The sequence below is a fragment of the Egretta garzetta genome, unplaced genomic scaffold, assembly GCF_000687185.1.
Source record: "Egretta garzetta isolate BGI_Z169 unplaced genomic scaffold, ASM68718v1 scaffold299, whole genome shotgun sequence".
Lineage (NCBI taxonomy): Eukaryota > Metazoa > Chordata > Aves > Pelecaniformes > Ardeidae > Egretta > Egretta garzetta.
The window spans coordinates 1,520,228-1,546,893 of record NW_009260696.1 but is presented as its reverse complement, the minus strand read 5'-3'; the positions used below and the strand labels follow the sequence as shown (position 1 = coordinate 1,546,893).

The following is a 26,666-nucleotide window of genomic DNA, read 5'->3' as shown; positions in this document are numbered from 1 at the left end:
TTCTTTAAGCTTGGTACCACACTTTAATGCTGCTGTTGTGAGATACTGCACCCATCTTTCAGCATTTGATTGCCTTAGGTGGCCTTTTGAAAATGGTCCTATGGTTCAAAGCTCTGAGAAGCACAATATTAAGGCATAGAAAATGAGGAGTTTTCTTTCCAGGGAGCAGATTGTATTTGTGTTACATTCCTTTAGATGCTGAACTGCAAATCCCATCCCCTTGGAGCCAAAAGGGGAAAAGACAGTTAAAAATATCCCAGCAGTCATACAATCAGTTGTCTGTATTTTTGTGAATCTTTCAAAAAAAAAAAAAAAAAAAAGAAGGAAAAAATACCCCATAGGTAAAGACAGAACAGAGTTCCAGGTATGGGTTCTTGGGAGGGGTTTTCCATTCTTTTTGGCACCTTGTGATTCTAACAGCTGTTGACCTCCCATTTAAAAAAATCTGACTTTAAGAAGAGCTCTTTATCCGCTATGTTTTGAGCTGTTGCAGTTGTGGTTTCTTTTCTCTGAAAGCTGCTTTAGGGGCTGCTGCTATCCCATGCCCACCCCACATGACTCCAGCTCCTCCCACTGGTTCTTCATTCACTGGTTGCCTGTCCTTGTGGCGTTGTAGATGTGATGACTCCAGTTTGGGCTGGGACTGCTCCACTAGACTCTTCTATCCGGGGTCGTTTGACTTCAGGTTCACTGGAAGAGGCTGCTGCTGTCTCTTCGGTCCCTGTCTCACATACCCGGCTGACTACAACAGGAGTGGATGAGCTGGCCTGGGCTGCGAGAAGCTGCAATGGATTTGTAAGAGCTGGGAAGAAGGACAAGAGAGAGAAAGAATTAATGCAATGAAGTAGCACAAGTGTTTGCTATTCCAGAAAGCAAGAAAACAAAACACCACAGTCAAATGCAACAGCTGGCACATATTCAAGTGTTTTCAAGCCTATTTTGAAGGGCCTGCTAGCCTTGTCTCTCCCTCTCCCCTGCCAACCTCAGCTTTGTGCAAGTTTGATAAACTGCTAATAACTCCTTTCACAGAACTTCCTTCTTCCTACCTGTTGTCAAATGAGGCATTGCCAGCTAAGCATTCATCTCCAGAAAGGGAGGATCAATCCCCTGTTAAAAATCACACTACACCTTCTCTTTGAGAGGTAGTTCTCTGGCCACCTGCAAGCAGAACTTCTTGCAAGCTACAACATCTGTGTGCTGTGCCTTCGATTTACAGGGCTCTCTCTAGCCCTGCTTGTACAGTAAGTACAGCCAGTCTGTTGGGAAACTAGATTAGAATCCAAGTATGGGGTGTTCTGACAGCTCACTTGAAAAAAGGGCAGGAAAGAGCTTACCCCAGACAACCAAATGCATTCCCATCAGAACGCAGGAATTTCTGGCTCCCAATCTTGTATTCCAATACTGACCAAATACCTCACCCTCTCATTAATAAAAACGGTGAGAAAAAAAGATGATTTAAGTAGTAACCCTCCATAAAAATGTCTATAATTCCTAGTTCCAGACAGAGAATGTGCTTACACATTGGCTTTGGCACACAACACTGCTTGGAAAACAGAACACATGCAGTTTTTGGACTCTGCATCAATCGGAGAGGCAGCCAAAGGGGACTCAGGAGACAGCACATCCTCTGCCCTCCAGACTGATTTGCAAAGGATGGAATGACAGAACATTAGTAGTGTGTTCACTAACTGCATCAAAAAAGAAGCCCTAGGATAAATAAACAAAGCAAACAGAACAAAGTCCCTCAAAGGCCAGCAATTTCTACCAAGGCATGGGAAGGCGGCTGCAGAGTACCAAGAGGATGAAGGAAAAAAAAAAAATAGGGTAAGGATGAGGGCAGTCGCTGATTACAGTTCAGTGACTCAGAGAAACTAAACCATGCAGTTGAAGAGAAGTTAACTTCATACAGACAAGAGGTCAAGGACTCAGGCTCCATTTTGTCAACCAGAAAATTCATTATCACTTACAAAAAAACCCCCTAAGATGCACCTGGAACACTTTCCAATTCAATGAGAGAGCTAGAAAAATTTTAGTGAGATTAGAATATCTTAACATAAAAATGTTCAGTAAAAACCTGTCTGATTCTACATTAGGCAAACACTACCTGCTGGGTTAGTAGCAACTCCACCTATCTGATCTTAGTTGCATAAAAACCTTATTGCTATCATTTTTTCATTGCTCCAGTAAGATTCTTGCAATTCCAGTGCAAGCCAGGTGACACTGCCAATAGATGTGGCAGAAAATTCTGTAGAAACATTCCTACTTCACTTCATGAAAGCCATCAAAATCCCACCAGTGCCCTTCATTTCAAACTCCCTGTAAGCACCAGCCTAGGACAGCAGAGGTGCTTAGCATCTCATTGAAAAAGGGAGTAAGAAACCTGAATATTACCATCCCCAGTCATCATCCTTAACTGAACAAAGCCTGAGGTGCTGAGCAAGCAATAAGAGGAGGCTGCCAAGACACAGCTAGTATGGGATTTTAAAAAATCAGGCCTGACAAATGACTGGAACACATCCTGCATATAAAAAAAAAATCCTACATTCGTTAACCTGATGAAATAGATCTTATTTCTCTCAGGCTCTAAGACCTTAAGATGGGAAAGTATGTTATTTTCTTAATACTCTATGGAGTCATATTTCACAAGATCTAAAGAGCACCATGGAAATTTTATTATTTGGCATGCTGAAAGCAAAGGCTGTTTGTCAGAGGAAAACAAATGAAAACAGGCTCTACACAAGAATCACTAACACTTTCAACAAGTAACCCTCAAAAGGTAGAGAGTGTAAGTAGTAATAAATGCATAGCCAAGGACAAAGGAAAGACACTGGAATTTTCAGAAGCAACGGTAGATAGCAAAGCTTTTCCACTAGGGAAAGGGAGCAAACAGAGGTGGACAGAAGGGTATCTACCCTGACATTTACAGCCACAAAAGTTAAGGATTGGTAACCTCTGGAATTGGACACATTGAGTAACTTGCATAGCTACGAAGAGAAAACCCTTACAGCTTTACAACCTAAGTGTTAAACTCGGAGAGCAATCAAAAACCAGAAAGCGATGGAAACAGAGCCTACCATAAGCACTGCCGGTGATGCTGTTGGTGGGGACGGCGTGTTTCCCGTTCTGAGTGACTGCCCGCACAGGGAGCTGATGCTGTCCAATGGTCACCGGAGCTGCCTGCTGAAGGATTGTGACTGTCTGTCCTGGAACACCCTGTGCCATTTGACTGGCGACTGTCTGAATAACACGGCTGGCTGTAGGTATCGTGGCAAATGCAATCGTCGGCTTTTCATCCATGCCTGCTTAAGAGTAGGACAGACAATAATCATTTACCACCCTGGCTTAGGAGCAGGCTTTATTCTCATTAACATTTTAGCAGTGATACATATCCCAGGCTTACAAGTGTGAAAATACCTCAGCACCACAAAGCCCCTTGCTTTTGATGTGTCTTACAAGGTTCACAGAGTGAGAACAGAAAGCATTGCTTCTCAGACTGAGGCAGCTTAGTCACAAAATAATAAATTTGAGCTCCAAGGAGCTGAGAGTACTCCTAGAGGCCTAATACTGTGAGAAGTGCCCAGAACTCTTTAGGCAGGATCAGGCTCTACACACACATGCACATTTTCTGCAGGCCGATTCATACAGTATAGTCAGATATGAGAAGGTAATGGTTCACTCACCCTGCTCATTAAGGAAAGAACACTGCAATCAGGGACATAAGAGTAGGGAACAATAGTCCTTCTGAATGCTTATTTTGAAGCGCATCAGAAGGTCAGGGATGAATATCCAAAACCAATGAAGTATTCTCTATTGCACATATACTCTATTGATATTACGAACATTTTTCTCACAGCATAAGCCACTTGGCCAAAAAAAAAAAAATCATCAAGATTATAAACTTGACCCTTTGTCCTAAAAAGGCATCATCTCCTATACTGGCATATTATAGCTGTGATATGGACAGCAGTCACTGCAAATCTCATAGCTTGCTTTGTAATTACAGGCAAATTGGCCTGACTCAATACCACACAGCAGGAGAAGGCATTATGATCTTAAACAATGCCTGGAGCCAAAAGTCTGCAACAGCTTGCTGTCAGGCCTGCACAAAGTTTGATTTACAAGGAGGTCTTCCCACTATTGCAAGCTGTTGCTAACTATGGAAATACAGGAAGAAACCAGCAGGGAGGAAAAAAATAAGAAGAAAAGGAGGAAAGGAGAGCTGAGTTCCTGGATAGAGATACCTGTTTGAGAGCAGTCAACCACTTATCTCGCCTCCCAGGACAAGCAAGGGGTCAACTCAGAGGGTACCTAACAGGTACAGGGCAGGACAGCCTGCTGCTGGGCATGCAGGAGAGGAGAGCCACTCTCCGCTTCCAGGGACTCCGGGGGTCTCAAAGCAGAGAAGGCAGGCAGAAGCACAAACTCAGTCCCGTAAGAAGAGAAGATTTCTCCCATTTTAACATTAGAAGACAACAAGAATAGAGTTAAATGGGACAAGCATTGAGCTGAGACCTGCAGGTAGGCTGATGGAAAGCAGGGAGAGAAAAGGCAAAGAAAGCTGGGAAATTAGGAAGGGAAACTGAGCAATCACAAAAAAACAAAGGGAAGGTGGAGACTAGAAAAGGGTATCAGTAGGAATAAGAGAGGGACAAGAAGGGAAAGGACGGGTGACAGCAAGAACTAGTGAATGAAAGAAGGGAGCAGGTGACAGATAGGCAGCTGCAAGAGTTAGCACTTTAGGAACATGTATGGGATCCAGACAGGAATTTCTAGAGAATGTGAGTGAAACTCAAGCAGGATAACCAGTGCTGAACTAAAAATGCCAGTGGTCCTGCTATTGCTGTAGGAGAAGGTCTTTGTAATTTTTTCCTTTCCCTTAGAGAAGAACCATTGCCCCACTGCCCACATAAAAGCAATTGAAGTAACTAGCCTTGCTGCTGGTACAACACACATCTATCTAGTAACACTAAGCCCTTCTGAAATGATGAGCAGACACGGTCGTGTCTAGATCACAGCAAGGGAACGCTTAACTCGCTAAATCCCCCAAGGCTGGAATTTCCAGCTTAGGAAAAAGAAAAAAAAAAGGCCTTTGTTGTAACTGGTTTTTGAAGATTGCTTTAATGGGATACTGCCTGCACTTCCAGAAGTGCATACTTTCCTCTAGGAATCCAGGCCTGCAGAAGAGAAGGGCTCAACCATTTATTTACAAGGCCATCCTGAAGCAGAGTTTCAGCCTTTCCAAGGCCATCTCTTTTGGCTAGAAAAAGCATACACTTCCATAGCACATCCAGCTGACCAATACACAGGCATAATATTGATATTGTACTTAAAGCACTTCATATTTCTTCAGCCTCCAAAGTCTGTTACATTTGTTCCCCACAGGAGACAACGGAGCACACTTGTCCTGCTCACTGGTGGACACATCAAATGGATAAGCTCTTGGTTTAAGTTTTAACTGGAGAAACAGCTTTTAAGGGCTAAGCACCCAGCGAGAGAAACAACATTTGACCACCCCACCACCCCAAGCCTGCTCAACACTTGTTAGCAGAGTAGCAAGGGAGGTGAAAAGCTACCTCGGTGGTCACCAGCTAAGTCCAACACTGCTCCTGCAGCTTCATGAGCTCCTCCTGCTGTGCCCTGATTTGTGAGGATGTATCCATTTGCAGAGTTTGCAGAGGAGGTCACAACTCGGACCATTGTAACAGTGGGAGCTTGTTGAACTACGTGAATTGCATGACACGAAGGCTGTTGAGAAGTCACTATTGATGCTGGCATGTACGCGACTGGTTTTGCCACCAGAGTAGACGGTCGGGGAGGAACAGCCATAATCACTGGCTGGGCACTGACTGGAGATCCTAAACAGAAGAGAAGCATACATTAATAGGAGAGGCAAAAAGGCCTGCACTCATTTCATCTCTGTGCTTCTAATCTGCAACACTCAGTCCTTCAGCGTTGGTAGGAGTAGGGGGGTAGGGAACCAAAAGTAAAGTTTCAAAAATACCACCTTCAATCTTTTCTTTCCTAACTTATAAAAACCTTACTTGCTGCCTGAGCACATTTCTGTGAACAAAAACCACAATAAGCACAAAAAAAAAGAAAAAAAAAAGAGAAGCCTTACAAAATGAGCTTTGCCTCCCTACCTCACCAGGAACACCCTACACATCAGGCCAGTTACAGCACAGCTGACAAGCAGATATTCACCAGGGCTTAACAAATTACCAAGGCCCTGGCTGCAGCACCAGAATTCTGCATAGCCAAGCTGATCTTATCCAGAAGGCTGGTAAATTGGTGTGAGCAAGCTACACACTACCATGGCTGCTCTGCCATCAGTTCCTTAGAGCCACCTAGTTCAAGGTTAGCTCATGTGTTTCTACACATTCCTTTATCTCCTGCCCCCTCATCCAAAGACTAGTAAGGAAAAAAAATCACCTGAAGCTGCATATGCATCATCAGTCTCTAACAATGAAGTGGAAAGAAGAGACCTAGATCCTCCTGTAACACACCGGCAGAAGCATTCCTGTGGTGTCCTCAGCATGGCACTTGATGCAATTGAACAGTCACCCTCTGTGAAAGAAGAGCTACTCACCAGGTGCACTCTGTGAATACCGATACTCTGGAACTGAGGCTAACTTTGACCCAAAGTCGTGATCATGTGGAATAGGTGAGCCCTCCCGTGACAGGCACTCTGGAGTCTGTAGGCCACTAGAGTGGGGGGACAGCAGGCCAGGGTGAGTAGGGGAGGCAGGAGCACTCCTGAAACACCAGAATGTAGTGTTGGCAAGTGTAGATGCATTTTGACCCGAAGACAGCAGTAGAGACCAAGAATTATCTCCAGTACCAGGTTCTCTAGCAGAAAGACAGCCTTTCTTCCACACTACCCACTATAGTCATGCTGGGAAGAGTTGAAAGCTACACAGTAACCTCACGAACACTCTAGCACCAAATACTGTCACAATATTCTCCTTGCAGAAAGAAACTGGACCCTTCAGAGTATGCTTAACATTTAATTTTAAGACCCACTGCTGATGAAGAAGCTGGAAGTGCCTCATGTTCAGATCAGCTTTATAATTTCCGGCCATTCTCTAAGGATCTCTGTCAGTGTTTGAGAATGACGGGGAGAGAAGGAAAGGGGCAATGTAGATATAAGTACCTGCCCTGCATAAACTTACAGAGCAGTTGCTCCCTCTTTTCCCTGTTGCCTCCCTCCCCCAACCACTTGGTTCCCACCTTTCATCCCACATGGCCAAACACATGAGGAATTAAAACATTTCTTTAGTGACAAAGAAGATTGAGAAGCTGATCAGCTGAAAACCTCTCCTCTTGTTTCCCCCCGTTTTAACAGACAGAAGAGAAGCAAGGTGTGGGCAGACTGTTATATGAAACTGCTCCAGCTAGTGTTGAATTGCAAGTCTTATTCTCACCGCTACAGGGCTCGGAGAAAGCTGTCGTTGCACACAGCTCCTCTTGCAGTTACACCACTGACTGGAGTGGCTGCACAGAAACACCCCCCATTGCTTCACTGCTGACAACCACGATCAACCTGATCTTCCCTATAGGAGAGTGTTTTAAATACCACAAAAGTTATTCCCACTATGATCTAATCCACGTCTAAACACAGCTTTCCTGAAATGAGAGACTGGCATCTGAAAACACTTACTCCAGTGATAACTGCTTTGAATTTCTTTGAAATGATGCCAAACCAGATATGTTATTTGATGCATTTTTGTAGTTTGGTTCTGGATTGTTTCTTTGGTAAACACTATAGAAGTCAGAACAATTTTCAGATTATGCCTCAGGACTATCTAACTATATTACCTCTCAAACTATCAACAGCAGTAAAGTTTGCTCAGTCTACTCCAGGAGCAGTTTCTGTTTATTTTCTTTGTAATGAGTTTGGCACAGAGATTATAGAGGAAGTTGAAGTTACCTGGAGGAGAGAGGCCCAAAAGGCGTTCGGAAGCAGGACACTCCTCTTTGCCTTCGTTTTCTAAATGCTTGCTCTACTAGTTTGACTTCAGAGGCAGGGTCAATTCGCCAAAAGGAGCCCTTTCCAGGTTCCTCCTGGGAGCGTGGGACTTTAATAAAGTAACGGTTCAAGGAGAGGTTATGCCGAATGGAATTCTGCAGGAAGTAGAGGAATGAGATGATTATTTTGCTATGAGGAAGCATATAACAAAACCAAATGGGTTTCGCCACACAGCCTGGAAAAATAAAATCCACACTGCCACAGTCAGTGTTGAAGACAGAAACAAGTCACTCAACTACTCACAGAGCTCCAAAGTCACAGGAGAACTGCAAGAGAAAACCTGGGGAAGTGTGTCAGACCGTCTACTAACCATGCTGAAAGATGGGTTTGCTTGGTACTACACCATCACTTAAATACATCTGGAGCCAGGCAGTGCAGTGACTTTTCTGCAGAAAGCAATGAAAGCAGAGCTTTTTTCGCTGTAAACCACATCAGAACTCTCTCAGAAGACAGGCTTTATTCTAGGCAAGCAGAAAAAAATTGCCTGAGCCTGTGCTAACTGCTTACCTGCCAAACAACCACCAGGGTGCCCAAACATGCCCTAAAGGACACTGCATCTCATGGTAATCATAACGCAAGCCAGCCCACATGCCCTCAGACAGCTGTCTCTGAGAAGAATCCATTATCTATATCGCACTGGTCTAGCACTGCACAGCTCTCCAGATGTTGACAAGACTATTTATCCTTTTCATTGCAAAAGGCCACCTCTTACTGGGTGCAGCACTGTCTTTTGGTCTAGGGGAAAGGCTCAGTAAGCCCAGGTGTGCACAAGCTCATTCCTCTTCCACTTTCAAAACAAAACAAGAACTTTTGTAGCAGCTTTAGATGAGCTCTTCACAAATGAAGGCTTACAATGCCACTGGTAAGGGAGGGGAAAAGACAACTTCACCCTCTGCTGAAACGCAGCTCTCTTTGAAGCAGGACATAGCAACTGGTTCACAAAGCACAGCTCTGCTGAGCAGGTTAAGGCAGGAAGTGAATTCCACAATTAATTAGAACTGCAGGGAAAAGCCAGGGAGGCAGAAATGTATACATTCATTCCAACTGTACTCAAAGTGCACCAAGCAGTACTGCTCCTGCCAGTTGAACACAATGAAATCAGCAGCTGCAAGAGTCTTTCCAGCTGCATTAGTGTATTATATTCAAATGACAACACCCATTTCAGAGGTGCGATGCCAAGAAAAAGTCTGAAAGCAGGTGGAGTTGAGGTTTCTGGAACTTTGAAAGCAGCCCTCAAGTGAACATTTAAGCTTGATTTAGCATGTGTTAACTACATCCAAGCTCTCCTATGAAGCTGGTCAGATTTCCTTTAACACCACAAGGCAGGCACAGATTCAAAGTTCCCCAAGTTCCCATTCTGATTCAAAACTTGCAAACTGTGACTTAGGCAATTCACTTGATACACTGGGAAAACCAAACATCTGTGATTATGATTTAAGGTATTATGATTAAAAACTGGGACCTCAGTTTTAGGCTGGACATCTTCTGTGTGGACAGATCATGTCAAACAAAGACAAGGTGAAGGATTAAGCAAGATTCAGGCAAGTATCTGGGCAGAGGAGTGACTGATAGCAAGGATGTGGAAGAATAAAAAACAAAGATGAAAGATACATGACTTAAGCATTAAAATGGCTTCAGAAACCAGACAGCCCAGCAGTAAAACACTACATTGCTCTAGAAAGTATTTTAAAAAAAAGAAACACAACTAATCACCCACAAACAAACCAGTTAGCTTATGTTAAGCAAATTCACTCTGGGAATAGTCAAAGCAGCTCTATTCCCAGTGCCCCAAATCTTTAATAAATATGCATTTCAAAGCAGATTAAGACCTGTCAAAGTAGTTGAAAAGCTTGTCAGTGTCAAGAACTCACCTGCCAGCCTTTGTCAGCAGTCCTGTAATATGGATAATGCTTGGTAATGTGGGCATAGATCCCACTTAGTGTTAATTGCCTGTCCTGTGCTGAAGATATAGCCTGCACAATTAGCTGAGCATAAGAATACGGTGGCTTTGATTCATCCTAAAGAAAAAAAGAAACCAAACAAATTTAGTCACCAACAAAGAATTCCTACACTAGACCATACCAACAACCCAAACTAAAAAGCACATTGGGGTGTACTTTTTCCAGATGCTGACAGCACCATCACCCTCTTTCCTTTGACTCCTGTTTTATACTGCCACCTCCTTTAGCACAAGCATTTGTGTGCAAACAGGACTATCAGACTGAGCCAGATTAAAGTATCTCCTTCCCTCTCCCCACAAACACACACACCCACCCCCTAACTTTAATGTGATTCCATTCCCTACTGAATTTACCACATGTGCTTACGCCAGCACAAGGAACAGGATCAGGACAAGCAAATTGGAAGCAGAGTGTTAGAGTGTGTAGGGTACATTCACTGCTTTCAGTGTTCATGAAACTAAAGCCTTTAAATCTGCCCAGCTACAACTATGCTTTGTTAGAAAGGTTTCATGCAAGTATGCTATCAGCTCTCCTCCCAGCAACAAGCCCAGTATGAAACTTGATGCTGTCCCTTCCCCTCTCCAGCAGGATTTGTTTCATTCTAGGAACTTTCATTTGTTTGCCAGATCTCATATTCCCAGCTCTTCATATTACTCCAAGCACAGCCCTTCTTGTCTCAAGGGAGAATTCAATCCACAAAAAAAAAAGAAAGCCATCTAGTGTTGTGGCCCTCCACCCAATCCCAAATCAGGTGGTTTTGGATCTAGACCTTTAACTTTGATCTGAAGATCAGCTCACCAAAATTAAGTTTTATCATTATAATTATTTTTTAATCCAAATTCCACTTGCTATGCTCCTCATTTAACACTTGCTTGACAGGCCTTCGTGTTAGTTTTAGTCAGCTACAGATTTCTCATGGCAAGGATCTAGTTTCTTCCCCTTTCTCCAACTGTGTTTTGCAAAATACCATTAATGAAAAGGAGAAAACAAGACTCAGAATTTTAATGTATCCCTTCTTTATGGGTTCTTGATTATCAAACAAGCAAAAAAATTCTTCTCACTAAACCATTTTAGTGAATGACCTGAATACATTTTGGGCAGCTAAGCAAGCAGATTCATCATCTACCACTAATAAGACCCTGGTTTGAAGGCATGGTCTCAAACCCTGGAGGATACTGTATACAGTGCCCTTATGGCCAGTGTATTCTTAGACCCCTTTTAACTATATCTAGCACTGGCAACAGACTGCCAGGTCTTAATAAGCCTCCCAATGAGCACTGCTGGGTAAGTAATGTTTCTCTGAACCTTTGGGCTGTCCCCGCCAGATGCATCTGCCTGCTGTTCTGATGCTGCTTTTGCAGCATACTCTGCTGCCAGCTGCAGATCCGAGGTAATGTTGTGAACAAAACGGTATCCTGAGGATCCAGCACCACGTGGACTGGCCGGGCAAGAGTTGGGAACACTGGAGAGGCAAAAAGGAAATACAGTTATTCGTTACTTCATTTATTAACAAGACACATAGCTCTTGCTCTCTAAGGTGCAGTAAAGCTCCCAGGTCACTGAGAAGCAGATATGCACTGGACATATTTTTGCCCCTGTGGCTTATCCAAAGCCCAGACAGATTGAGAAAAAAATGTCAGAGATAAAATTGGAATTTCTACAAAATCCTGACGCTCCCCCCCCCACACACTTTCTGCAATCACAAGACAGCAGAGTCTCAAATTATTAAACAACTTCTCTGTGTTTAGAGAAGCACTTAAAACAATGTGAGACTTAAAACAACACACACCATATCAAGGATGAACACTTAACTAATAAATCGCTTGCTATTATAACCTGTGAACAAACAACACACCACCCTCTTTGTAACACAGGTAATATTTAATCAATCATTCTAACAGGTATGGACTATGTTCTTTTACAGTATCATAGTTAAAGCATTCAGTGTAGGCAGCTGCCATGAAGGTCCGTGTCCAACAAAACACGAGCTTCAGAAGATCGTACCCTGATCAGTGCCACACAGCTAGAGACAGGGATTTTCTTGATTCACCAGCACACAAATGCAGCTAACCAAGGGAGCTGCAGTCACTAGTATACAACACAGAAGGTAGCTCACTCATCAGCTTTGGCTAGCGTGGGGAAAAGACACATTTAGAGTCCCAGGGCCACCACAAGATGGCACCACAGGAACAACTACTGAGCAGGAAAGCCACGCTAAAGCTGATAAAAAGCTATAGCAAACAAATGAAAGGTCGCTGTAACTTGTAGCACCACTCAGGCACACAGAAGCGAGTCCTACAAGAGGAGAACTAATCAGAAAGGCTTGTCTAGGGATCATACATCCTTGATTTGTGGGGTTAGAAGGACAGGAGGAGAGGGATGATTCTGGGAAACTCAAGTTCCCTTTTTCTGTCTCGTCTCTGTTCTGGGTTTCTGTGCTGTCTGACATCAAGGGGTGCAACGCCAGGGCAGCATGACACATAGCCAAACCCCAGGATTACATACATCTTCTATGTAAGAGCAGAGAAACAGTGAAGAAGAAAACAAAACAATACACAGAAGATTTACATAGCAAAACAAGCAGTTCAAATTGTATGAAAAGATGCAAATTGAAGCCCACAGCCAGGAACCAGAATTCAGTAAAACTGGCATAAACAATCCCCTTACCAGTCAAATGCCCAACAGCAGTGCTAACCCTGACACAAATAAATGCAGTAACTGACACTCATCGCAGCACTGTGCTAAATGCTGCAGGAAAAAAAACACAAAACAGCGTCCCTTCCTCAAAAAGGTGACTGTCTAAATAGCTTCCCCCACATACACGTACACATGGAGGAGAAACAGCGAGACAACCCTTGTTTGCTCAAGAGGCAATACCTTTGGTGCATAAGCAATCTGACAGTGTAAGAAATGACCGTTTCCTACCACAGTCCAGCCTGTAAACTGAGTAGTGCTGCTTCTCCTTGTGGCGTCTTTGCAAATGGCTGCAGTGCTGAGCTCAGCACAACCGAGACTGGTTTCTTTTAAAAGTGAATTACAGGATGGGGGGGGTCAGGGGAAAGGGAAAAGGCAACAGAAGTATTCAGCCACAACAAACCCTTGCAACAGGAAACCCAAGCTCACCCATCTCCCATATACTACCCATGCAAAGTGTTGTACAGCACCCAGTAACCCTTTCAGCACCCACCGATAGTCCCTGGCATTAATAGGAGATGCTGCTCAGCAACGTAGCACGAGGTGAAACTTTCAGGAGATGCAAGGTATATAATGTTGATGAGCCCATATGTATACATCTCCCTTTGCCAGAGATAAAGGCATTTCTTACCTAGTCTTTCAAGAAGCAGAGACCTGTTTGTGCAGGAAAACGAATCAAAGTTTGCTATTCCACACTTTGAGCCCACTTTACAAGTGGATAATGCTAAGCCACAGAAGACACTCTGATGTCTTAGTATTCACAAGGGGAGCTGGTGTGAATTTAATTATTCTGCTGTCATTTTCAATAGCTTCTCCACATATACACTTCTTATAATGTGTAGATAATTACAAATGAAAGTAATTTTCATACATGAAACAATGACAAACTGAAAACAAGGCAATTCTTTTTTTATCTTTGTGTTTGGCATCTGAGCAATTATTGTAACGCACGGACTGGGAATGGAATAGGATGAAACAGAGTTTTCTGATTTTATTTTTCGTCTGCAGAAATGAACAACAAACCACAGAGACAGCAGCAGGATATAGAAAAGTTCCCAAGTAAATCCATGCTCTGCACAAAGCTGTATTTCTTTACTTTTTTTAAGTAACTAAAACTACTAGTATGGCTTCAAAGATTGTACCATGCAGTTCAGACAAGAATTGATTGGAGTCTTCAAGATCAGCAGAGCAAGTAGCCCAGATTTTGCTGTTCAAATTTTAGCTTCCGAGACTGATAGTAGATTTTAAGTACGATCTCCTGCTTTTAAAACAAACAAAAAAAACCCCACCCCAAAAGAACCAAACCCCCCCCAAACAAAGGGAGAAACCCTTACCCTCCAGGGCCATGATACTCTTAAGCACTGACAAAACCTCTCCAACCTAAAGTGTCCTTAACTTTTAGAAAAGCCAGTGTCTCCCAGTAGATAGTCACTGAAGAACCTGATAGTCCTCTAAAGAAGCAGCTGTCCTGTGGGACAGCCACAGCAGTAGCTAAAGGTTTGGAAGAGCTATTGTTCTTTTAACAGAATGGAGCACTTCTGGCCCAGGTAGACCTGCCTCCTTTCAGCCTGGATCAATAATCAAATCAAGAAGCAGAGGTACAAGTCAGACATGAACTTTTAGCCATTCCATGCAAAGAGACAGGGTAACAACACATGCTGTGAAGTGTTCAAGCTCTCAAGTCAGAGAGGTCTTCAGAGAAGGGAGAAAGAGCTGGCTACTAGAAAAAACAAGGAAGCACAGTCTGTTTGTCTCCCCCCAACAAGGGACAGGAGGAGTGAAGAAACAGTTTTACTAAAAATACCTCTCTGAGGGTTAAGTTAAAATTAAACATTTGTGCAGTCAAAAGAAAACAAGCAAACACAATGCAGTGACATCAGTTTCCTGGAGTTCCTGGAATTCTCCTTGCCACCCAGAGCCGGGACTGGCCAGGGATGCTTGCATGCACTCACAAACACTTCTGTGCTTTAAAACAAAAATCAAGTGTGGGGATAATGCTTAAGATTTGTTGGATATTAATATTGCATCAATGCTTGGAGATATCTTGATCCATTTTGATACTATAACCTTTTTCTGAGAAAAGCTACAGCTAGGTTTGCAATGTCACCCCAGCTCTCAGGCATCCTAACTTACTGCTGTGATCCACGCTTACCATCCATGCAGGCAACCTTAGCTTACAAACAACTCAAGCTGATTTGGGTTAAGCTTGTCTGTTACAGAAGAGGACATTTTGGAGAGGAAGCAAGTGTTTTATACCATTGAAAAACACACAGAGCACATAAGCAAACCAGCTGCAGCTATCCACAGTCTTAATCCCATGGCACCATGGTTAATGCCCCAAGTCCAAGAGATCTTCAAGACCCACTAAGGATTCAGCATCGCAACTTGAAACACTGACTGCAGGCAGCCATTGAGCCACAGTTCCCCAAATACCACACTGACACTCAGCTTTAGAATGAGACTACAACCACGTGCTGAATCACATGGGCCCCCTGCAGCATGTTTTCCATTTAATACTTAACCCTTCTTCAGCTGGCAGGCCATGAAGATGTGGGCTGAATGTAGTTTCTGCAATACCTTCACCCTTGTAATGGGCTGAATGCCTTTTAAACACAGCTTAACTTCTGGCTATTGAGAACACAACAGGTCTTTGTAGCATAACGATTCGCTTTCAACTCCTGCCAACAAGAATCCAGCCTCTTAAGTTCACAGCACTTTCTAACAACAATTAAGTCTTTAAACACCAACTATTGGAGAACACTTAGAACTTACTGCACTTCTGCTTGAAGGTCCCGAATCAGTTTGCTTTAACTAAAGAATCAGAGTGCAAAAATAAGATGTACCACTGTGTGCATGGTGTACCCGCACCCAGGATGCTGTGTGTTGCTCATCTCTTCTCATTTCAAAAAAAGAATACAGCAGCAGATCCAGAGAACATACTGATGAGGATAACTAGGATAATCAGAGATATGGAACAGATTCCATAGAGGAAACAAGTTGTTTAAGACAGAAGCTGAAGTGCAAGGTGACAGAGCCTATAAAAACAAAGCCAAGAAGAGGTGTTCTCTTCCAACAGAAGAGATGGTGAACACAAAGTGAAACCAAGCAGCACATGCAAAACAAGAGAAACTGCTTCTACGTTTTTAGTTATGCTGTGGAACGACATGGCTGATGCCAAAAGTCTATGCGAATGCAGAAGACCATCATACAAATTCTTGGGGAAAGGAAGAAAACAGGGAATCCATCACGGGCTTTATTAGACAGATGATCAGGAAGTCCCTGCTCCAAGAAAACGGTGGAGGCAGACTGCATGTAAGTTAGCATTACTGTGTATTTTCTGTGTTGTTGCATTACCCCAGATACTCATCTGAGGCAGAATACTGGGCTACAGGGATCTGTTGCCTGTGCACACTGAGATTTGTATGTAAAATCTCAAGACTCTCTCAATACTAGCCATGTTTTACAGACTGGCCGGGGGGGGACGGACGGAAATGAAGCAAGTGGTTAAATCATATATTTAAGGTCATATTACAAATCTACAAACAAGCTGGGAACAGAAACACTCCTGAACTCCAGTACCAATCTCCCCAGAAGGAAAGGCAGTACATGAACGCAAGAAAGTTTTGCTACCAATTTCATTTTTTTCTGCAAGAAAGATATCTGTAGAGATCAAGCTAGAGAGGCTTAATTTAAGCCAGGTATGTGGATAAAGCACCTATCCTCTCTATGACAAAGAGGAAAGATTACCTGGGATCCCACATAAAATTGTTCACCTGACTTGGAATCTGCATTGCTGAAGAGGAAAAAACCCATCTCTTCAACTTTGTGGTTTAGGATATGGTATGCGCATGGGCATGGCCTTTGAAAAATGCCAAAGTGCGCATTTGTAAAGCGGGTACAAGAGACATAGCAGTGATAAAGAGTTACAACCTTGGCAACACTACCAATATACAGATTCCTGTCTGAACAGGCAATTTTTTTAAGCCCCTACTGAGTACAAAGGGAGAATCCCTGTTTCTTAAAATATTCCCCAGTCTCCTCCTCAAATGCAAATTGGAAGCGTGTTGCCCTGCACACAAGGACTATGGTTAGAGAAACGCCACAAATCTCAGACTACCCCTATATTCTGTTTCATGAGCCTGCAAAAAGGGGCACCAGAAGATACAGGGACACTTTTTACGTGCAATAAGCAAGAATCAGGTCAAAGTACAGCACTTCGGCTTGCGAAACGAGCATTTCCACAATACACCAATCAGCAATAACGGGTGAGAATCCTCCACCACTCTCTCCTTCCCCAGCCTAGCCCCAAAATCATAACTCAAAGAAAGGCAAGTCCTTGCACGCTGCATGTTTCAGACAGGTTTCAGAAACAGTCACAAGTGGTGAGACTGCCAAACCGAGCTGGATTTTGATGTGAAAGGAGAAATCTGAGAGCTACCCTGCCTGCTTAACACTGAAGAAAAACAAAGCCGTCGAACAAGCCACAATGAGAGAAAGTTAGCTATCCACAAAAGTTGAAATTCTTACTACTTGTCTGTGCTCCAGCGGTTCCCCTCTTCAAAAGGAAGTGAGCTCACTCTGACCGTGGATTCAGTGAATGTTTTATACTGATCAGGGGAAGAGGAAGTGCTTGTGTAGCTGGTGACATCTGCAACCTTTCCTCCAGCACATGGCTTAGCACATCTCCTCTACCACACGGTCCGTTATTTGAAATAAACATGCGTAGGAACTCCCAAGCCCTGTATAGATTGTTGCTTTTTTTTTTTTACGTGATGTATATATGCATCACACTAGTTGGCTTGTGGTTTGGAGTCAAGGGTGATTAAAAATAATCATCTGTCTGTCCGACTGTGGGAGTTACCCGAGCTGTACATTCTGCCTGAATGCAGGAAGTAATGGATAATCGAGACAATGCAAAAGAGCCTGCAGAAAAACTTGGAGCTCTTCACTGTCTTTGCAGTTAAACTGCTAATACTGCTATAGGAAGAAGGAAAGCCTGAATGAAACAGAGCAGGCAATATTTATGCATCCTGTTCCAGTGAGTGAATGCATCCACTGAAGGCAGGGTTCATTCAGCTTCCCACTACATACCTTTAGAGGAAATTTGCAAGTTCAGATTAAATCCCAAGTGTTCCGAAACAGTGTTGTACAGCTGTCCTAGAGCCTATTAAAAAGCACTCCCTTCTTCCAAGCCAAGTCTGAATCAAAGCATGGCCAGCATTTGCATGTGTACTATAACATGGCTAACACACACACACACTCACTCTTCTGTCCTGCTTTACGGAATGAAGGCTCAATACATAATTTATCTACTACACACTCTTGGAAAGCAGTAATTACACTATACATGCATAAAAATCAGACAATGAATTTAAATGACCTCTTAAAGGCCACAAAACAAGTTGGTGGCTAAGCCAAGATAACTGCAGTTCCTGGAGTGCGGGCCTGTGAGTAATCCACTATCAGAGCATGCTGCGTGTTACTGAATTAATTTTGCCTAGTGAAAATAAGGAAAAAAGGAAATAAGGTTTAAAGAATATAGCTTATGAAACCATGGCAATTCAGCTCACATCTTCTGGTTTACTAATCAAGGTAATAAAACAAAAGATGTAGGAGGATACCAGCCAATTTTTCACTATTCATACCGTTAATTTAATTGCAAACAAATTTGCGTCCACACACAACTATGTACCAGGTCAGCTATTAGCACAGAACCTCACCAGACACTTTTCAAGCAGTGGTTCTCACCGGGATCCAAGGGCTCTTCCCCCTACATGTCAAAGAATTTTTTTTTACTGATAAAGACTGTATGTAAGCTAACTATCCACGCCCTTTCAGTGAAAAAACAAACAAGTACAAGACAAAGTGTTCAAGCCCACAGTCATTCTGGTACAGAGATAAGCCAGAAGTAGCAGCTGTAAAATATGAGTAACTATACTGACCTCCATGGTACAGCATTTAATATTTCTTTATTGTAGCTTTTTTAATGTATATATCAATGAGAACATAATTGCTGTTTAGAATAGGGAAGCATGTACAGGGAAATAATCTCATTTTCATAAATACTAAAAAACCCCAACCCTGAGGGGCAGTGCTGGAGAGAGATGCTATTTGGAAAATTGACTGAAGTTACTACTACAGGGTCATTAACAAGAACTGGCAGATAATAAAAGGAAAACGAAATACTGTAAATCTGAACTCCAACTCAGCATGACTTTGAGACCAGGAATAGGCTCCTACATCACACCTTGTCTTTGTGGATCTGTTTATAATCCAAGCACAAGCCACTCTGGGGACTATATTGCAACACATATGGAGTCACATTCATGTAGATACCATGGACTTAAGAGTAAAACCAGGCAAAGCTAAGTGTCTGTAGCATAGGTGAGGAACTTCATGTCACCAGTGTCACCCAGAGAGTATCCTCCAAATGCGAGCTGCAGAACCTTAAAGCCATGGACTGAAAGACTATCCCTTAACTCAGAAATAGTCAATCAGTTTTATCTCCCAACAGGCAAAGCTGAATTTAGCCAAACCACACATGGTTTTCACACAGCTTTTCACTGCCTTGAATCTACTGAGAAGAGATTTGGTGCTATGCTGCCCTTTCTTATGTTGTGCAAAATGGTGGGCTGCATCTACTGATTTCTTACAGCCACAGTGGCCTTTTCCTCTTTGGAACATGCAAGTCTGACTTTTTAAAAAAAGAATTTTGAACTCAGAGCAGGAAGAAATAAGCCACACTGTTCATAAGCCTCACAGCATGCTGCCAACGAACATTTTCCCTTAAAGTTGTACAACAGCATTCAAAACACATCTACAAATGGCCCCTCCTGGAGATAAAACATCTAGCAAAGAAAACAGTAGACACATTTCTCCCTAGGAATAAGCAGGAATCTTGCTTTGCAAAGCTGCTGAGGGTGGCAGGTTTGGTTTTGTTTAACTAAAGCTCATTCCCTCTCTAGGCGGTGCACTTTGCAGAGGGAAAATAAATAGGCTGGAAAAAACCCAGAAGCTTGCAGGGGGGAACCGGCAGGGAAGCGAGCTGCAAGTAAACAGCGAGACAGAGCAGGGCCGGGGGTCAGGAGGGCAGGGCTGGATCTGGTAGTGGGAGCCCAGGTACAGCCCCTGCCCCACACCGGGGTGGAGGCAGGAAAAGGGGGCCAAGAGCCACTTTCCAAACAGGAAATTTCACCCTGCCCAGGATTTCCAAACTGCAATAATTTTCCACGGGCCAATCAGGGAGGAGCGAGGCAAACGCACCAAATTAGGAAAGTAAATACTAGAAGGGGGAGAGGGAGGAGGAGAGCCCAGCTCATGCAGCCACCTCCCAAAGCCAGGGATGGGAGAGGGCTGTGGGTCCCACGCTGAGCCCCCGCCAGCCCTCCCAGACCTGCCTTTGGGAAGGCGGAGAGAACACTGTGCCAGCCTCACCCACCACTCTGAAGCCACCAAGATAGCAGAGAGCTGCCCTGAAAGCCAGACAGTCAGAATGCACAGCTACATGCTGCCCAAAGAACATTCCCTTTCTTGGCAGAAACACTCAAATCGCTTCCCAAAGCCTGGCCCACGGGGTATGAGAGCTGCAAGACCCTGCTGGTGGAGAGGGAAAGGTTGAAGGGGCTGAACAGCGATGTTTACAAACGTGTCAGCCCCTCCTCTGTAAGAGGAACTCAGAAACGAAAGCAGTTTGGCAAGTGAAACCTCAGATGTCTTTTGAGGTTTTCTGAAGACTTGGCTGGATTAGCTTCTGTTCAAGACAAGCGGATGCAATCATTAATCATCCTTATTAAACACTCCGTTAGGGGCTGAGCACAATTCAACACTACTATTTCCACTTTCTCCTTATGCAAAAGAAACATTCTCAGGGAGTCAAATATCAGTTGCAGGCATATGCCAGAGTCAAAAGATACAGCCTCTGTTAGTAACACAAACCACACTGTGCTGCTTTGTGCAAGATGACTGAATGGAAACTAACTACCATATGTTGGCAAAGAAACCATCCCCCTCCCCTCCCAGCAACAAGCTTCATCTAAAAAGAGAAGGTTAAATATAAACTAAAAGCAGTGCCTGAACAGAGGACTAAACCCACAGCTACCTCCAGCCCCCTCTTTCTAGAATATCTGCACTGCACATCTGTGCAGCTCTGCAAGACCGGGGAAAAACCCAAACAAGCAAGCACCTCCAGATCTATGCAAAACCAAACTGGCTTCATTGTGACACTGAAGTCATTCTCAGCCACGTATATTTGAATACTACTCACTGAATGAGTGCTGTCAGAAGATATTTGTGTGTTGTACCTTCTTCCAAATGTACAGACAAGCAAACAAACCAAAGGCTATTACTATTACCAGGTACACTCTTTGCTATTCTGAGGCCTGCACTTTTTAAAACTCTCATACATAATCCTATACCATGAGTCTACTTTACTTTATACAATTTATTATACTTCAAGTGACAGCTTTAATGTTAAGATATTACTGCAACTCTGCAACATCAACTCTGCCAACAAAGAAGGAAAGAAAGTATTCCAGACTTGATGTTCAGGTTATTTCTACTGCACATTCATGAATCAGATAATTTACAAAACAGGATGCTCGCACAGATGTATGTTCAGATTGCTACAGCCCCTCAGTACATGGTCAGCATCCTACCCCCATTTCCTTCTATTCCCAGGAAACCACGTGCCAATGGCCACCCTTGTCCCTAACTTCAGATAACACCGGCACCACCCAGCAACAACAGAATATTATTGAGATAAAAATAGGCAGTCCTAACATAGAAAATATTTGCCTGCTTTCATTTCTCCATGCACATAGGTAGCTCTTCATGGATATTTCTAATTCCACTGCCAAAGATAGACTAGTAACCCTATAGCGTGAAACTGAGACTCAAGTTTTTCCCCTCAACTTTTTGAGCTCTTAAACAAACCCCTTGTGCCCTACTTTGAGCCACCACAACACAGTTTTTAACAGTCTTCCATAATATTGAACAGCAGAAATTTAACAAGTTTTTTAATGGGGCATTTCATGCAGCAATTATACCAGACAAACAACACAGGTCTGAGACTGGTGTCGGAGAACACCTTTTCCAGAGAGCACACTTCGGATAGTTAACATCTTACCTGATAGTGCCTGTGGGGGACGGGAGGGGACTGACCACACTCCGGAGATCCGGCTCCGGGATGTGGATCTTCAGAGGCGATATTTGAGGATAAAGTGGCCGAAGGGGAGGTGATGAAGCTTCCTCTTTTGCTTCCTCTTTATGGTATAAAGATGTGAACTGGATCTTTATAACCGTGCTAGGGAATCGAAAAGTACATCTGTAAGGGAAAGAAAGGGAAGTCAGTTTCACACATGATACCAAACATATTTAAGAGTTTTTGTATACACTTGGTGGATCATTAATTCATTCACAGCATAAAAGTCCACCATTCTCTATAGCACCTTTCCGCCCAGAGTCCTGGGCAGAATTACTGATCATTCACAGATCTCTATGTGCATCACATATCATCTATGGATTAGATGTAAGCTGAAGGTTTGGGTAAGCTAAGTGATTTCCCGAAGGCCTTGTATTCACTCAATGACTAAGCAAGATGCAGAACTACAATGACATACTCTTGAGTTCCTGCTTTATCAAGGACTGGGATTTATCTTTTTTTAGCTCCTTGCACATAACTCAGGAAGATACAGATTACTAGAAAGTATCAAACCACAAGCAACACAGAGCAAGAGAGCCATAAAATCTAGAAAGAGCCTCCAGGTAAGACCAGTCAGCACTATTTAAAGACTGGCCTCTACATATTGTATAACTAATACCCATTTATATCTCTGCACATGATGCTAAAGGATCATCTAGCAGGTTTCAGATTAAAATACATTCATTTAGAAGTGCCTCCCTTTAGACAGCATGGGTTATAGCTAACGGGGTCAGAACAGGGCCCCTGCAAACCTATAGGGCCTCATTTCTTCTCTAAATAACACTTCTTTCCAATTGTTATTTAGGGGGAAAAAAAAAAATAATCACACATCTACAAGTGTAGCCTTCAGGAGGTGCAGGGAAATTCAAAAGGAAATAAGCACTGACATTTTCCATATTTGAACAGAAAGCTTTCTAATTTATAGTTTCTACAATAGGCACAGGGCTATAAGAGAGAGGGTTCTGCAATTCTTCTTATTGCACTTTAATTAGACAATATTGTGCAATCAATACAAGCTTTCCAGGGATCACTTCACTGATAGTAAGGTTAAAGCAGCAGGAAATAAAAACCAGGTTTCACCGTGGGAAAGGCCAGCAGAGCACAGTAATTGTGCTGGCTTCCAGCATCTTGCCTATAGAAGGAAATGAAGGGACTCTGGCAGTGTTGTTCCAGCACTCTAAGTGCTAGTGTAGGCTGCACATAATTGTTTCAACCAGTGCATTATTGAATCCCTCCAGATAACAGAACAAGGTGGCAGGCAAGTAAATCCGTATTTGTGACCACCTTATCTTAATGCTGCTATTGCTAGAAATACAGAGAAACATCCTATCACACCTCTAAAAGCATATTCTCTGGCTCTTGGTTCTTTCACGCAAGGTAGTTTTGCTGTAAGGTACTGTTCAGAAGCCTGCTGCGAAGAATGCAAAATTATCATTCAGGCATAGGAAGCTCATCCTCATCTCCCACCTCATCTCTCAAATGAGCTGGCTCAGCACTCAGTGGCTTGGACTCACAGTGGCTCTGCTACATACAGCAGGAGTTTGCATTGCATTTAATTCACTTCAGAGGTCCTGCCACCTGCACTCATTAATGCATTAAATAAGACCATCATTGCTGGCAATGCAGCCTAATCATGTTTATCTAACCCTTCTAAACATGGTTCCCTGCAGACTCAACACAAGTACACAATTCAAAACAGCAGCGTCCATGCCTTGCAGTGTCTGCCAGCAGCAGGCGCACGGCTTACTGAGATGAACCTGAAACAAGACTGTTGAACCACCACTCTGGATGTTAAGCTTTCATACTGCTACATGGATTTGCTTAAGAAGAAAAAGCAGAGAATACATAAATTTGCCATGAGCATCACGTGGACTAAGGCTCAATACCAGTATGAGCAAAGCTTCATCGCTTCTCAAGGCCTTATTGGGGAAAAGCTGAGCTTTCTTTCACAGAGCGATGGAACTCCCTGCTGTAACGCCAGGTGCTCAGCATTTTTCAACATCCAAGTCAAGGACAAATCAGTCCTTGTTTAACAGTGTTCAGTGCAATCCCAACCTGCTGCTGATCTCAACAGGTCTGACTGCACAGCACCCCGAGACGATTCTGCAGCGCTGTTGAGGCTGGAGTATCCCCACTGCAGCTTCACAGCAGTAAGGAGCTCTGTTCTGCTGCCACTCCAGTCTTCATTCTCAGAAGGACCCAGTGATGCAAGATCCACATCTCCTACACGTTACTGCTTCCAGGTGATGGTGCAATTATCTCCTCAACTTACTGATGCTGTAACTATGTCAGATAAGTTGATACCTGCACCCAAAACACTGCGAGGCAGTCGCATCAGTCTGCGAGTATGGGCAATCTTAGCAGAAGCTAACTGTTACTTTTCCAAAATCATGAGTCAAGCTGAAATACGAAGTCTAAACCAGTAAACGTGCGCTGAAAAGGCCTGTCTAACATTGCTGTTCCTTGCGAGCCTCCCCAAAGCTATCCGATCCAGCCATGTGACTTACCCACAGTCTCAGACTGGAAGGAGGGAAGAGAATCGGAGAGGCTGGGCTGGGCTGACTACACAAGCAAACAATTTGTTGGCTGCTGTGATTTCATTTTTAGAAAGACAGGCTTCCCAGTCCACTGAAGCAGAACCCGGGACATACAACTAGCTTTCACATATTATACTAGCTAGCACGTATATGGCCATCTTGTAAGGAACCAGTCCCAGAAAAACCAGAGAGTGGATATATGCAAGGGTGCTCACAGCTTTAGAAGGCTTCTGCAGCCTGGTCTGTGCTGGCTTCTAGTATTGACACTGCCTGTGAAGCCAAGGTGGGGGTCATTTATCCGAAGATCCTATATGCTTTTAACTGCTGTAAAAGCCTGGGACCCAAGAAATGGAAATGCAAATCAAAATCCAGTGTAAATTCCTGCCAAACCCCTCCCCTCCCTCAGGGGTGAGAAGGTGCCTGGGTTTAACGTTATTGTTCCAGTCTCTATCACAACCACCACAGTAACGCAAACAGTGACAACAGCACAGCCCAAAGCACCGCTTCACATCAGCATATGCACACTGATACGGGGGAACTGTATCGATGACAAATCAGAAAAGAGTAATTTCCAAATTATCTTGTCACAGGAAGCTCACTTTTCATTACACTGAACCTGAACACAGTTTTAATGAGCTTTCCTAACTGTCCCCTTAATTAACCTTTCTGACCAAAAGAGGATAAACTCAATTTACTTCAGGTAGTCCTATTTAGCAGTGAGGCACATCAGTGCAGGATTTAAGCCTATGAGAATTATAATTCTACAGAAGGTAAGCAGGACAAGACAGACAGCCCGAGCTGAACTGAGCTTGCATTCCTTAAGATTACTGTATATATTTCAAGTTATTTAAGCTGAGTTACACTAGTTGATCCATTTTGCATGATTCTTATCAAAGATACATAACGATTACTACTACTGCTTAACATTTCCACCATGAGAAAAAGATCAAGCTGAAAGCACATATTAGACTCAACATAAAAAGCATAATGAAGTTAACTGGTATTTCCAAGGGTGCCTAAGAGGCAACTCTTAAGCACCGCTGAAATTTCCAGCTGATTACAGAGCAGTAAATTAATGGTCTGTGAAGTCTCTTGGTCTTGGTACAGGCAGGAAGCAACCTGCTTCAGTTCCAGAACTGTTAAGTTTTACTCCTAGCCTGCTACCTGTAGGTACCATCCTCCAATCCCTGGCCATATAAACCCTAAATATTGTACCCATACACAATTATAGTATGTTGCATACATCTCAATTCCTTGTGGGAAAGGATTCCTATTTCTCTAGGATGCCTTGAAAGGCAGTGAGAATAAAGTTTTTTTTCAGTTTGTGTTGAATCTGAAAACGCACAAACACACACACCCCAACCTCCATAAACTGCATAGAAACAATTCCTGCCTTATGAGATTACAGGCAGGAGAAAGTCAAAGAAAATGGGCTGCTGGCTCCTTGCTGCATGCCTAAGTTCACAGACTCTATAGCACTTGCTGAATGCATGCTATATATACATTGGAGACCAAGGGGAGGAGGAGGACTGCACATGCCACACATGGTTACAGTGGTATAAAAGATGTTGCTAGAATTTTGTTTTAAATAAGACAGATTTTCCAAAAAGTTTCCTGGACGAGCTCCTCATGCTGACAACACAGCACCCATGCTATTAGGCATCCTTCATGTGGTCAACCAGTGACAGTGACCACAAGCATTTCATCTACGTAAGGTCTGAAAATAAAGTGCTAGGGAACACCAGACTTTACATAAACAGTCACCCCCAAAGCAGACTTCAGGAAAAATGGTTAGGTAAAAAAAACCCCAACAAAACAACTCCATACCCTGCATGAGTATAAAAAGCAGACATATGCTCCCCCTCCTCAAAGCACCTTTTACTCACAGATGCAAAGGACATTGAGACACATTTGCCAAAACATAGTACCAGGTTCAATAGGAGCTATCACAGTCACCGATTTCTTTGTTAGAGCACCATGAGTGCTGTTCAACATCAAATGACTTCTGCTAAAACCTGCTGCATAAGAGCAAGAGAAGGCTATTTAAAGAGATTTTAAAAGGAGACAGGAAATCACATTTTTATATTTACACCATGGAAAAGCACGGTGACAAAACCGAGAAGACAAATCATGAAAAAGCCAAGGTGAAACATGTAGATAAAAATATATATACAGAAAAATATATATATAAAACCTGGAATGATATTTATGTACATTACATAATATATATAAACATAACATGTAATATC

The 26,666-nt window shown here is 43.1% G+C and overlaps 1 protein-coding gene across 1 annotated transcript; it reads right to left on the bottom strand.

Annotated features, from left to right (window-relative positions):
* Positions 1 to 292: 292 nt before the first annotated feature.
* On the bottom strand, positions 293 to 22,051 carry FOXK1 (forkhead box K1). Its single transcript, XM_035901324.1, is given in 9 exon segments — positions 293 to 802; positions 3,075 to 3,302; positions 5,574 to 5,855; positions 6,587 to 6,753; positions 7,928 to 8,121; positions 9,898 to 10,044; positions 11,293 to 11,449; positions 21,806 to 22,020; positions 22,022 to 22,051. Coding segments are annotated over 9 exon segments (1,641 nt in total). The 3' UTR covers positions 293 to 581.
* Positions 22,052 to 26,666: the final 4,615 nt, after the last annotated feature.